Source organism: Esox lucius, chromosome 15, assembly GCF_011004845.1.
Source record: "Esox lucius isolate fEsoLuc1 chromosome 15, fEsoLuc1.pri, whole genome shotgun sequence".
NCBI classification, from domain to species: domain Eukaryota; kingdom Metazoa; phylum Chordata; class Actinopteri; order Esociformes; family Esocidae; genus Esox; species Esox lucius.
The window spans coordinates 203,541-218,802 of record NC_047583.1 but is presented as its reverse complement, the minus strand read 5'-3'; the positions used below and the strand labels follow the sequence as shown (position 1 = coordinate 218,802).

General features: G+C 41.7%; 1 protein-coding gene across 7 annotated transcripts in view; it reads left to right on the top strand.

Annotated features, from left to right (window-relative positions):
• The window catches only part of kif26ba (kinesin family member 26Ba), a 163,823-nt gene extending 152,569 nt beyond the window's left edge, over positions 1–11,254 (top strand). For all 7 annotated transcript variants that reach the window (XM_029125599.2, XM_029125598.2, XM_029125600.2 and 4 more), the window contains 2 exons: positions 5,175–5,325; positions 7,141–11,254. In XM_029125599.2, the coding sequence (XP_028981432.2) occupies positions 5,175–5,325; positions 7,141–7,289 (300 nt within the window). In that variant the 3' untranslated portion in view covers positions 7,290–11,254. The remainder of the gene's footprint in view (positions 1–5,174; positions 5,326–7,140) is intronic.
• The last annotated feature ends 4,008 nt before the right edge of the window (positions 11,255–15,262 follow it).

Sequence of the window (15,262 nt, the reverse complement as noted above, 5' to 3'; positions counted from 1 at the left end):
CTGTTGGGGATTCAGGGAGATATATGGGGATGAATGGGCCATAAGAAACAGCCACAACATGTCATAGTCAAATCACATAGACAATTGGTTACATATATGGACATTATGAACTGAAATCTACTATAATGACGTGACCCAACTGGCATTAAGACGCTCAGAAACTATATGACATAGCCTAACATAGCATAATATGCTAAAGCTAATATATTGTATGTCTTGGGTAATCTATCTTATTGTACTCACCAAGTTCCTTGATTTGAAAGTATTTTACAGTTAACGTTATTTGCATGTTAGATAATGTTAGGTCTAACCTACGTGATGTGAAAAAACTCAACTGGCAGTAAGCTTCTTGAGAGAGAAATTACGTTATTGACATTTGAAACAAAACAATCCTATCATAGTAGCCATAGGTGATTGTTTCTAAACAGTTTCTAAACCATAACATTAGTGATGATCATAATGCAATTGCATATCCCTGAATTCCTCAACCTGTAGCAATGCTACTATATGAATATAAGAAAGTTATTCAAGAGAGGTGGTGCTGGCAGCTCTGCCGAAGGTTAGTCATGTTTCTTCGCTGCGCCAGAGAGAAAGGTTGCACTGACAATGGCATTGCATTACCTTCGTAGTTTTTTGCTAACTATTGTTTTTATTTTTGTTCATGCAGTACAGTTGCTAATACTGTATGATTGACAAGCATTGAACAATGGTGTTTTTACCGCTACTCACTGGAGAACTGCTGGAATTGTTCTGTTCTGTTACCAATGACAATGACGACAAGAGAAAGAATTGGGGCAAACGTGTCCAACATCATCCTCAAATTTGTGGATGGACACTACCATCTTGGGTCTCCTACAACGAGACTGCTTACAGAGAGGAGGTAATGAACCTGGCTACATGGTGCCAGGACAACAACCTCTCTCTCTCAACATCTGTACGACTAAAGAGATGATTGAGGACTTCAGGAAGAAGTGGGGGGGGGGGGGTCATGCCCCAATACACATCGATGGAACTGAAGTGGAGAGAATCTCCGAACTCGGCAGTGAAAACTGCCCAAAAAAGGAGACTCAAGAAATGTGGTTTGTCTGTAAAAACTGTCACCAACAGGTGCACCATTGAGAGCATCCTCTCAGGCTGCATTACTGCCTGGTACGGCAGCTGCTCCGCTGTGGACCACAAGTTCCTCCAAAGGGTGGTAAAGTCTACGGAGCACATCATCGGCTGCCATCTCCCTTCGGTGCAATCCATCTACCATACATGCCTAAGGAAAGCAAGGAACATCATCAAAGACCACAGTCATCCAAGCTATGGTCTGTTCACACTGCTGCCATCTGGTAGGCGCTACCGGAGCATCAGAGCACGCACTTCCAGACCCAAAAACTGTTTTTCCCTCAGGCCATAAGGCTCCTCAACCAGCAACACTGATCCATGATCATACTGATCACACATGAACATTCCAGATGCTCTGATGTCCTTTCAGGTACTTTTAATGGACATTTGAATATTCCTTTGCAGGTACAATACATAATGGTGTGTTATGCCACCATTCATAAGCTTATTGGACTCATATGTATCTATAATATTTTAATAACTCTACCAATTGGTGCTAGTTTACACTGGTATGTATATTACTGCAATACTTGCCATATCTAAATGTTCAATAATACTACCCAGATTTCTGCTAGTTTTATAGTACTCTTTTTTTAAACTTCTGCTAGTCTACAGTGTTATGTATGTTGCCTTATTTTATTATCATTTTCCGTCTAGATTTATTTTTGCTTATATACTCTTCTTAACTATTTTTTTATATGAGGTCCATTTCTCCAAATGAATAGGCTATGTGAAAGGCATCTTTAGAGGTCTCTCCCGGGGAACTAATGGGGCTATCAAGTTGATTCCAACACTCTAGTCTCCTTGTTTACTGACATAAGGTTTTTCTATAGGTGACATGAATAGTTTATTGAAAAACCTAGAGGAGTTTCGAGGTCCTTTTCTCCAAATGAATAGGCTATGCAAATGGCGCGTCAAACAGCTGAAGGTCTTAAACGAATTTTTTTTACATTTTTGTTAATCAAACTTGTTAATTTGTTAAATAGTCAAATATATCGTTGATATTTTGTTTTGTGGATGATTATTTAGCGTATACATTTGTAGAATATTAATCTTCAGTAAAATAAACAGAAAATTCAAAGAAAGATGACAGGATGTGTGTGCAATTTTGTTTAGCTTTTTCTCCTAATCCAATACATTTGATGAATTGGTATTTGGTGATTGGCAAAGAATGATGCTAGTATTTCATTTTGTGAATAATTATTTAAATGTACATTTTAGATTTACATTTGATAAATTAGCCTACACAATCGGAATCTCCTATTGAAAAACAGTAAGGTGTGAGTGATACATATGTTGAATTGTCAAATAGCCTATATCATTTGTATTGTCTCAATAATAGGCTAATTAATTTGTTGAATGGTCATGGAAATCTTGTATTTCATTTGTAAGTTCATTCAAATTCAACCAAGGCTTAATCATTCATCTGGGAGTATCGTGCATTAATCCTTTGATGTCATGCATTCAGTGAGGGGTGAAAAGTTCCTGGGTACCATTTGGTTACCAATGCTAAGTGTTGTAGGCTGTTGGCAGATTAAGTTGGAATACGGTAAAAAAAACAAATAAATAGTCTAAAAATACTTTTCTGTTTGTGAGTTTAGAATTCTGACAATGGAACAGTGTAATATACACCTATTTAGGAACAGTCACAGAAGGAGGAGGGGTAGCTTTCAAAATGGCAGTTTTATTTTAATTACAACTCAAACAGCACTTGATGTAGGCATTTGGTGGTTCTAGTGTTAATGGGTTTACACATCAAACATCAGTTTTTTCATCATTATTAGTCCCATCATAGAAATTAACTAAATTAGTGATTTAGCAAGATTGAAGTAGACTTTAGGGTTTCATTCATTTAATGTTAATTTTAACAAATGTTGCAAAAGGTGCAAGAGTACACCGATCAGCAATAACATTATGACCACTGACAGGTGAAGTGAATAACACTGATAATCTCGTTGTCATGGCACCTGTCAGTGGGTGGGATATATTAGGCAGCAAACATTCTGTCCTCAAAGTTGATGTGTTAGAAGCAGGAAAAATGGGCAAGCATATGTATCTGAGCGAATTTGACAAGGACTAAATTGTGATGCCAAGATAACTGGGTTAAAAGCATCTGCAGTGGTCAGTACCTATCAAAAATGGTCCAAGGAAAGAAATGCAGTGACCCGGGGACAGGGTCATGGGCGGCCAAGGCTCATTGATGCACGTGGGGAGTGAAGGCTGGCCTGTGTGGTCCGATCCAACAGACAAGCCACTGTAGTTCAAAATGTTAAATAGGTGAATGCTGGTACTGATAGAAAAGTGTCAGAACACACAGTGCATCACAGTTTGTTGTGTATGGGGCTGCGTAGCTGCAGACCAGTCAGGGTGCCCATGCTGACCCGTCCACTGCCGAAAGCACCTACAATGGGCACGTGAGCATCAGAACTGGATCATGGAAGAAGGTGGCCTGGTCTGGTGAATCACCTTTTCTTTTAGATCACGTGGATGGCCTGGTGTGTGTGAGTCACTTACCTGGAGAACACATGGGACCAGGATGCACTATGGGAAGAAGGCAAGCCAGCGGAGGCAGTGTGATGATTTGGGCAATGTTCTGCTGAAAAATGTTTCAGGAATGGTTTGAGGAACACAACGAGTTCAAGGTGTTGACTTGGCCTCCAAGCACACCTTCAGAGGTTGAAGGAACCGAAAAATGTCAATTCTATGTTTATTTACATATTCAGTGATTCTTCATTATTTATTATTGACATGTATACCTATCTACATACTTTCTATCCTAGGAGGCAATCATTGCAATGTTAACGGTTAACAGATTTTTCGGTATTTTTTGTTATTGCCTAGCTGGCTTGCTTCTCGAGACAACACCACTCTGTCATATGAGATGCCCCCATAACAGATTGGAATGTGTCCCTAATTGATAAGGGGTCTCTTCTTCAGGACTAGTTTTGTCATCCTTAGGTCAGTAAACCAACCCCCACACCTTTGGTTAGGGGATATAAACCAGAGTGGAGTTTGGGAAAGCTCACTCTTGCACTTTTCTCACTCCTGCATGCATCTTCAATCTCTTGAGAACTTTTATCTTGAATACTTGTATGTAATTGTAATACTCTCTTTATATATTAAATTCATTTGTTACATTCATTAATTGACTATATGGAATTAATCTAAAATGGGTCAAAATCCAGTTCCACCAAGGTCTAGTGGAGTCCATGCCTCAACGGGTCAGGGCTGTTTTGGCGGCAAAAGGGTGGCCAAAACAATATTAGGTAGGTGGTGATAATGTTATGGCTGATCGACGTATATGGGAAGCAATTTGAGTTTACAAATTACAGAGAGTCTTTCGTGGCAGTGTTTGTGGATGTCATTAGTTTGTTGTAGTTAGTTAATAATAATAATAATATTACAAAATTAATAATAATAGTTTTTGAAAACAAATTAAATTATTTGTTTGATTTTGGCAATGTGGATAATATTCCTCTTAAAATGTTTTTTCTGTTTCAATTTCAGTGTTTATTTTGAGACATAATTGACAGAGGGGTGACATTTTAATAAAAACGTGTCTATGATATAAAATGCTATGTATGTGTTCTTTCTCAGTAAAGTCTTAAATTATTTATGTACTGCCATTTTTGCACTGTAGTCTGTGAACCTGAATAACATACTTAGGATCTGCAACTTATCTGAGGAGATACAGTAGCATTGCTGGACTTCAATAGCATTGCTGAGCTGTGCCTGTTGTAAACAAATGGGTAGCGTTGAATTCATATTAAATCTATGCTTAAGATAAACCAGGAAGAGACTGACCGACTCTGTGACAACAGAGCAAATAGACATATTTTACTCTAAAACGCATGACGCCTCTCCTGGGGGAGCATGCCCTAAGACCCCCCTAGTAAAGACTTAGACCCCCTATCCATACATCTCTAGTGACATCCCTGTTCTTCACCCACCCACAATCCCTTTCTATCCTTTTCTCTCTCTTCTTCCACCTTCATCTCTAAATCCTCTCCCATTTTGTTATTCTCACTCTTGCCACCTCTCTCTGTTCTCTATTGCTCTGTCAGGAGGTGGTGTATTTCAGTGCTAAGCTGAAGATCTTAGAGCACAGGCAGCAGCGAATCTCAGAGGTCCGAGCCAAGTACGACTGGCTGAAGAAAGAGCTGGAACGAACCAAGCAGCATCTAATGCTGGAGCCAGAGAAATGGACCAGTGAATGTAAGTGTGTGTGTTTGTGGGTGAGAGAGGGTGAGTCATGCTTGCATTGCAGCCACACACACAAACAGCCTTGACACCTACAGTAATCATGTTATTAGATCTTCCATCTGGCTGCACATTCAAACCCCCTACTTTGCTATACATATGGCTACACACACACACACACAGTCATATATACACATATACTCTCTCACACACACTGACATATAAAAACACAAACACACTCACACACAGACATATACACACACACACAGTCATATATACACATATACACTCTCTCACACACACAGACATATACACACACACGCAGTCTTGCCGATGTCTCCAATATCACATCTCAGTTCCATTGCTCAGACATGAATCATAAACGCATCAACAATTACAACTCCCAGCTGAGATAGCAGCTGGTAATGTTCTGCCTAATATAGTAAGGGGTGTGGTCCATGGCCGATAAGACATGAGGGGGTGTTGTACTGCCGATAAGACATGAGGGGGTGTTGTACTGCCGATAAGACATGAGGGGGTGTTGTACTGCCGATAAGACATGAGGGGGTGTTGTACTGCCGATAAGACATGAGGGGGTGGTGTACTGCCGATAAGACATGAGGGGGTGGTGTACTGCCGATAAGACATGAGGGGGTGGTGTACTGCCGATAAGACATGAGGGGGTGTTGTACTGCCGATAAGACATGAGGGGGTGGTGTACTGCCGATAAGACATGAGGGGGTGGTGTACTGCCGATAAGACATGAGGGGGTGGTGTACTGCCGATAAGACATGAGGGGGTGGTGTACTGCCGATAAGACATGAGGGGGTGGTGTACTGCCGATAAGACATGAGGGGGTGGTGAAGGGCCAATAAGACATGGTGGTGTAGTTTTCACATCTGTCTCCTCCCTGTAGTTTAAACATCTGTCTCCTCCCTATAGTTTGAATATCTGTCTCCTCCCTGTAGTTTAAACATCTGTCTCCTCCCTATAGTTTAAACATCTGTCTCCTCCCTATAGTTTGAATATCTGTCTCCTCCCTGTAGTTTAAACATCTGTCTCCTCCCTATAGTTTGAATATCTGTCTCCTCCCTGTAGTTTAAACATCTGTCTCCTCCCTGTAGTTTAAACATCTGTCTCCTCCCTGTAGTTTAAACATCTGTCTCCTCCCTATAGTTTGAATATCTGTCTCCTCCCTGTAGTTTAAACATCTGTCTCCTCCCTGTAGTTTAAACATCTGTCTCCTCCCTGTAGTTTAAACATCTGTCTCCTCCCTGTAGTTTAAACATCTGTCTCCTCCCTATAGTTTGAATATCTGTCTCCTCCCTATAGTTTGAATATCTGTCTCCTCCCTATAGTTTGAATATCTGTCTCCTCCCTGTAGTTTAAACATCTGTCTCCTCCCTGTAGTTTAAACATCTCTCTCCTCCCTGTAGTTTAAACATCTGTCTCCTCCCTGTAGTTTGAATATCTGTCTCCTCCCTGTAGTTTAAACATCTGTCTCCTCCCTATAGTTTAAACATCTGTCTCCTCCCTATAGTTTGAATATCTGTCTCCTCCCTGTAGTTTGAATATCTGTCTCCTCCCTGTAGTTTGAATATCTGTCTCCTCCCTATAGTTTGAATATCTGTCTCCTCCCTATAGTTTGAATATCTGTGTCCTCCCTATAGTTTGAATATCTGTCTCCTCCCTATAGTTTGAATATCTGTGTCCTCCCTATAGTTTGAATATCTGTCTTCTCCCTATAGTTTAAACATCTGTCTCCTCCCTATAGTTTTAACATCTGTCTCCTCCCTATAGTTTTAACATCTGTCTGTCTCTTCTCCATAGTTGATGTGCAGCAGACATTTGAGGTGGACTCTTTGGAATATCTGGAGGCTCTGGAAGTTGTTACAGAGCGACTGGAGAACAGGGTCAACTTCTGCAAGGCTCACCTCATGATGGTCACCTGCTTTGACGTCACCTGTCGTCGCAGGTAGACTGACAGACAAACAAACAAACAGAGCACACATCACCCAGGACTGTTGAACTCAGTGTTGCTGCATTTACACAGCAGGATGGGAGAGGGATGGATCCCCATGAGGTGCTGCAGGCCAGATAGAGGTCATGGCTGGAGGAGTGATTCTTATTTTTTTAAGCAGGGAGCAAGAGGGAAATTAGGTAAGAGGAGAAAGAAGAGGAAAAGAGGTATTTTAAAGGAGGAGTATATCTCCCAGTGGACAGGAAGAACACTTTTCCGGAAGAGTTGTTGGAATTTGTAAATAAGGTTTTGTTTGTTTTTAAATGAGGCCTGGCTAACGGACAGCAACAGTAACATAGGAATGAGAACAGACAGATAACACCACCCGATTACACCACCCGATTAATTAAGACAAGTGCCTTGCAAACACTTCCATATCTGAACCAATTCCCCCAAATTTGTGTACAGACGGTGCTAGCTAAAAAAGAACGAAGATCTCAAAATTAAAAAGATGCAAGGAAAATTAAAAAGATAAAAATTTCTGCTCAGTATTTCTTCCTCCTGATTAGCTGTTTTCAGTGGTTTTAACTGTATTGTTCTGCACTAGTTAAGATGCAACATATTAAGTGTAATGTATATGTTTTCTATTCTCTGTAGACAGTGGGACCACACAGAGGGCTTTAGACTGTGGGATCATGGGATCCATTAGGACAGAGATCTGTTTGAACAGGGGGATGATGGGTAGAGCCCTAACCCAAAACATGTTCTCTACTCTGGCTCATTGATTTCCATGTCCCCCCTTGGGCTATTGTGGTGGAGGCAACCAAAATATTCAATAGGGTTTTGGGTGTACAATATCCATAATCAACCCATCTCCCTCTGCCCTCCCCCATAAACATAATCAACCCATCACCCTCTGCCCTCCCCCATAAACATAAACATAATCAACCCTCTGCCCTCCCCCATAAACATAATCAACCCTCTGCCCTCCCCCATAAACATAATCAACCCATCACCCTCTGCCCTCCCCCATAAACATAATCAACCATTCACCCTCTGCCCTCCCCCATAAACATAATCAACCCATCACCCTCTTCCCTCCCCCATAAACATAATCAACCCTCTGCCCTCCCCCATAAACATAATCAACCCTTCACCCTCTGTCCTCCCCCATAAACATAATCAACCCATCACCTTCTGCCCTCCCCCATAAACATAATCAACCCTCTGCCCTCCCCCATAAACATAATCAACCCATCACCCTCTGCCCTCCCCCATAAACATAATCAACCCTCTGCCCTCCCCCATAAACATAATCAACCCATCACCCTCTGCCCTCCCCCATAAACATAATCAACCCTCTGCCCTCCCCCATAAACATAATCAACCCATCACCCTCTGCCCTCCCCCATAAACATAATTTAAAAAAAGAATAGAGTGAGAAGGAATGAGGGATCAAAACTTTAGGGGAGCATCCTTATAACCCCATATAGAGGGACTCTATAAGACAGAGGACATTCTGATAGAGAAAACCCTCCCTCTGCCTGGTACCACTGTCATGGTGCATTCACTTTGGTAACTTTTTGTTAATATATATGGTGCTTGAGACTGTTTCAGATCTAAATGTTTGTATAAATATATATAGCCTGTTTCCTAAAATAACTTTGACACATGCTTCTTCATCATTAACTTCTTTTATAATTTACAGTATGCTTGGGTATTTTAAATGGCATGTATAAATAAAATGTAATATTTGGATTATAATTATCATCTGTCCTTTTCACCTTTACCATTTGACCTGTCCTCTGTCATGGTCATGAATGAAGGATATTATTTATTTAGCTTAGGAGGCGTGCGGAAATGTTACATATATTGTATAATTTATTTTCAACCTTATGGTCTGAAAAGATACTATGCATAAAAGAAAAAATGTATGTATATGCTAAGCCCATTTCATAACCCCTAACCCAATATATGCTGAGCCCATTTCATAACCCCTAACCCAATATATGCTGAGCCCATTTCATATCCTCCAGATATACACACGCCCACGTCTTTCTTCCTATGAGATTGGAGGTGCCTGTTTGATTGGTGGAAACAGGAAGGTATCTCTGGAGGCTGGTCCCAGATCAGTTTTGTGCTCTCCCCTCTAAAGGTGAAGACAAAGATCTACAGAGTTTGAACGATAAATATTTGGTTCTGGGGATGGGTCAGCTGATCCTGAAAATATTCCCACTGGTACCTTGTACCTGCATCCTGTTGATGATGTTATTCTCCAAGGTGTTCAGGGATGTTCAGGGAGGTGCAGAGTTACAAAACCCACACACACAAATGTATTCTGTCAAACATATATGGAGTCTGCTCTGATATATATATTTTTTATCAGTTTCAATGTTTCACCTTCCTGATAAATCCCTGGTCACGTCTGTGTTCATCACCATGGAAACATCCCACTGGTGTGATGGTGTCTTTTGGGCTTGTGAACTGTACACATTTGCACCAAACCACTGTACGGGAAGCTCAGTTTGGTCTGCACTGTTCTGGCTCATCAGATGCAAACAACTGTTTAAATACACAAAACTATAGTCACTGTTGTTCCTCTGTGTTTCTGTCCTGCACTGGTAGTAGGAATGCTGGGGTGATGTCAACATGTTGGAGATGTCATAAAAGGCTATTCTTGTTTAGCACTGATAACATAGCTTACTGTTAATGCTTCAATACCCATGTGCATAGGCTTAAAGAAGCAGACTCAGCCGTTCCATAACCCAGAGGTTGTGAACCTGAACCAACTTCTCAACTAATTATGAAGTCCTTGGCTGCTTGATTCAGGTGAGCTACTACATATGTCTGGGGTATCCAGGAGATGTTTGTGATGTCTGGGATATCCAGGAGATGTTTGTGATGTCTGGGGATATCCAGGAGAGGTTTGTGATGTCTGGGGATATCCAGGAGAGGTTTGGGATGTCTGGGGATATCCAGGAGAGGTTTGTGATGTCTGGGGATATCCAGGAGAGGTTTGTGATGTCTGGGATATCCAGGACAGGTTTGTAATGTCTGAGATATCCAGGACAAGTTTGTAATGGCTGGGATATCCAGGAGAGGTTTGTGATGGCTGGGGGTCGGCTGGGAGAAGTTTGAGAAGACACTTTTACAACCAGTGGCCAAAAATCACATAATGCATCTTTAACAGAACAGCCTGTTTTTATTTGACTTCTCAAGAGGCAAAAGAAATAAAGCATAGGCACTGCTTACATGGGTTTATTAATTTGTAATAGCTTTAATGTTTAGGTATTCAGGTTCACAGTGCAGACTGAACAGATATCCCCATTTCACTGTTTGGTAGAAATGCGATTACCATTGAACCGTCTTGGTTTTTATGGGGTCGGATGTGTGGGAAAATGAACCGTCTTGGTTTTTATGGGGTCGGATGTGTGGGATAATGAACCGTCTTGGTTTTTATGGGGTTGGATGTGTGGGATGATTATATTTTTTTTGTGTGTGGAATAATTATATTTCTCTGGTTGTGTATTTGCTAAGACAAGCGAGAGGTACTATACCTAGCAAGGTTGGCCTCAACTCCAATTTAGGAAGTGAGCAAATCCTCATTGAGCATTTCATATCTTGAATTGGTATTCAGCCATAACATCTGAACATAGTATAATAATGAGATTGAGCCATAGTAACATCCCATGATAGCTAGGCATCACTGTGCAGAGGCTGGGCTGAGTGTGAGGATATCAGACTGTGTTTGAGCATTTTGTGAGAGACAGTTGCCCAGATCCAAGAAAGAGACTATGGTCGTATTCAGAATGCAGAAACAGGCGGAAAATAAACCATTTTGAAAAAAAGAGATCAATAGTTGGATCAAATTCGTTTTCCTCATTGTGATCAACCCGACCATGTCTGCATGTAACTGCCACCAGGGGCACTTAAGAGAAGCTGACGGTTATTAAAGGATTGCTGTAAATAAAGGATTGTATTGGAGGACACTTGTGTTGTCATTTTATCCACTCCATTAAGCCCACACATCTACCCATTATTAGATCAATCACATTTGTTTTATATTGCCTATATCAGAAATTTTCACAAAATATTTAAACAGACACCCAGCTTAAAACCCCTAAAAACTGAGCATTCTGAGGTTGAAGCAGTGGCTAGGAAAAACTACCTTGGGAGGAGCCTCATAAGAACCCCAGAGAGGAGCAGGGCTGTAGAGGTTGGCCAGTCCTCTTCTGGGTGAATATAGTAAGCATACAACACCTAAGACCAAGTCCTTCATCAACATGTACAGATTATACAGGTGAGAACAGATGAAGGAAATTACCATGACGATTCTCAAGGTCACATGATTTAGCAACGGTATTGTGGGCAATCCATTTCCCTCAAATCCAACATGATCAGGGATTGAACACTAACCAATATGTGCATTGTTCTTCACAGATGAGACTCACTGTAAACCTATTAACCCTATATCCACTCAGGCCCCATCCATGTTGCCTGGGGAATGACACTGAACGCTTCCACAGCCCAGTATTTTACTTGCTACAGTATTTCAGTCTGTGACTGCTTCCATTGCAATCATTGAGCAACATAAACATTTAAACATTTTGCAATTAGACATTACTTGAGAGCTGGTAAGATCTGGACTTGCAGAGAAGAAACTAGTGTTTGTGGGTGTGGCATAATGTTTGACAGGAACAAAGACATTTGGTAACCAGGCAACCATCCTCCCAGGTCTAACTGCAGTGTAACATATATACATGTTGTGACATCATTCCTTCTTACATCCACCTCAGTGGGGTTATATATTAGCTTACAAAAGCAGAGCACCTTCCTCTCTGCCTCCACATCTCACTGGATGCTAATGCTTTTGTGTCTGAATGCATCTACAGTAATTCAACTTGCCAAATGAAAGAGAAGCATTTATCAGGGCCTGATACACCAACTGAGTACATCTTTTGTTGTCTTAAGAATGTGTTTGAAATATTAATGTAGCTACGCAATTATTATTATAATATCATCACTGCAAGAGATTCACAGAAAGTGTGTAGGTAGGTTATCAAGGGTCGATGTTCTCAGCCCCAGGATAAAACGTTGATTCTGACACCCTGCTTTGATCACCCACAGTAGAGAAGAAAGGCCTGTCCCAAGGCACAGGAATGGGGTGAGAGGCCCTCGGGAGAAGGGGAGAAAAACGGAAGCTGTAAGGCAGAGGGGGAGAGTAGAGTATGGAGAGGAAAACATAGACATGCACATTAGTGTGGTTGAGCAACAATAGATGAAGGGAGAAATGAAGAGAGGCTGTAAGAGTGAGAGTGGACAGGTCTGTAAGAGAGAAAGTGGACAGGTCTTTCAGGGTGAGTGGACAGGTCTTTAAGAGAGAGTGGAAAGGTCTGTCAGGGTGAGTGGACAGGTCTTTAAGAGAGAGTGGAAAGGTCTGTCAGGGTGAGTGGACAGGTCTTTAAGAGAGAGTGGAAAGGTCTGTCAGGGTGAGTGGACAGGTCTTTAAGAGAGAGTTGACAGGTCTGTCAGGGTGAGTGGACAGGTCTTTAAGAGAGAGTGGAAAGGTCTGTCAGGGTGAGTGGACAGGTCTTTAAGAGAGAGTGGAAAGGTCTGTCAGGGTGAGTGGACAGGTCTTTGAGAGTGGACAGGTCTTTAAGAGAGAGTGGAAAGGTCTGTCAGGGTGAGTGGACAGGTCTTTAAGAGAGAGTGGACAGGTCTGTAAGGGAGAGTGGACAGGTCTGTAAGGGAGAGTGGACAGGTCTGTAAGGGAGAGTGGACAGGTCTGTAAGGGAGAGTAGACAGGTCTGTAAGAGAGAGTGGACAGGTCTGTAAGGGAGAGTGGACAGGTGTGTAAGGGTGAGTGGACAGGTCTGTAAGAGAGAGAGTGGACAGGTCTGTAAGGGAGAGAGTAGACAGGTCTGTAAGGGAGAGAGTGGACAGGTCTGTAAGAGAGAGAGTGGACAGGTCGGTAAGAGAGAGAGTAGACAGGTCTGTAAGAGAGAATGGACAGGTCTGTCAGAGTACATAATCACTTATCCAGCCACCTAGCTCCACAGAGACAACTACATAACCAGACACACAGCTCCATAGATATAACTACATAACCAGCCACACAGCTCCATAGATATAACTACATAACCAGCCACCCAGCTCCACAGAGACAACTACATAACCAGCCACACAGCTCCATAGATATAACTACATAACCAAAAACCCAACTCCACAGAGACAACTACATAACCAGCCACACAGCTCCATAGATATAACTACATAACCAGCCACCCAGCTCCACAGAGACAACTACATAACCAGCCACCCAGCTCCACAGAGACAACTACATAACCAGCCACCCAGCTCCATAGAGATGCAACTAAATAACCATTCATCCAGCTCCTTAGACAGCTACATAACCAGCCACCCAGCTAGATCATCATAGACCAGAAGAGCTGAATCATCAGCCACCCAGCTAGATCACCAGTAAATCAGCTACATAGAGACACAGCTATTTAACCAGCCATTCAGCTGGAAGAAGAAACCATCCAGGTCTCTCTGATCAAGTCCCCTCAGCCTCTCTGACTGAAGCTATACAGAAAAGACATCCAGCCTTACAGACTAAATGGAAACACAACCCTATAGTAATTCTGTACGATATTCCATGACTCTGACCAGTAAAGGTTTCAAGATCAAATCCCAGAAATGGTAAGTTTATAAATTCTGCCATTCTGTCCCTAAGAACCCTGACTGTCCCCAGGTTGCTGCAGTCATCAGGTAAAATAAAATGGTAACAAAAAGAAATAAAGTTTTGATCAGAAATGAAAAATTGTCCTAAAAGCATTACTGCTGTATTGAAACCATTCTGGGTAATTGGACCATGCCTGGTAGGAAGAGTGGAGAAGCCCAGTGACTTGAGCGCACCACCAGAGACCCACAGGGAAATCATGCCCTGCATTGACGGTGGGAGGAGCCTGATGAGTACCCAGAGCCCCTGACGTGGTAGTTGATTGAATGGATGGCCATATGATAAGATATTTTCAGGAAAAAATTAGCAAGGATTTGTGTTATGTTAAATTGATGTCAGTATGTATCTCTACAGATTTGTGTACCTCTACCAAAGATACAGAGAAACATGCTTTTAACTGGTAGGTAGATTAGGATGCAGCACAAAACTGATGAAACGGATTCATTCTTGAGAGAAAGAGAGACCTGAGAATAAATAAAGGGGAATTTCTCTTGGATAAATAAGAGTTTTGGAAAGATGTTGAGGGACAGTGCGATGGGATTTGAGATGGAAAAAAACAGAGATGGTGATAAAAAGCAAAGGATGGGAGTGATGTCCCTTTGATTGCTCCAGGCTCTCCTGCTGGGCTCCCAGACACAGCTCATCATGGAGAGTGAGGGGAGGAGGGGGAGAAGAGGTGTGAGAGAGAGAGAAAATGAGGTGGTGACAGGAATAAAAAAAGCAGAATCTATGAGAAGCTGAAGAATGGAAGCTGAAGAGAGACTGAAGAGAATAGTATGAATCCAATCTAATAGTTGAAATGGAGAAATGGGAAAATGGTTATTGTAACACCAGCTAAAAGATGATTTACAAGTGGTCTACCATACAGGGAGGGGATCTCCTGCTCTCCTCAATCCTTCCATTGCCAACAGGCAGACAATGTAGAGATAACCTAACCCAGGCTGTGCTAGATTGTACATGCACACTATGCACACTAAAATCTAGGCATCAATAACCCTAACCCTACCCCTACCCGTGCACATTAAACCTAGGCATCAATAACCCTAACCCCGCACACTAAAACCTAGGCATCAATAACCCTAACCATCATAAATTATACAGTTTAAGTCATATTAGCTAGATATGGCTTGATCAAATCTGAGACTAGAACAATCAGATACAATTAGTTTAACAATACAAACCAGTGAGCTTCTTTGTGTATCAGAGGATAACCTGAATGTTGTATAATAAAGCAGTACTGTAATGTGTAT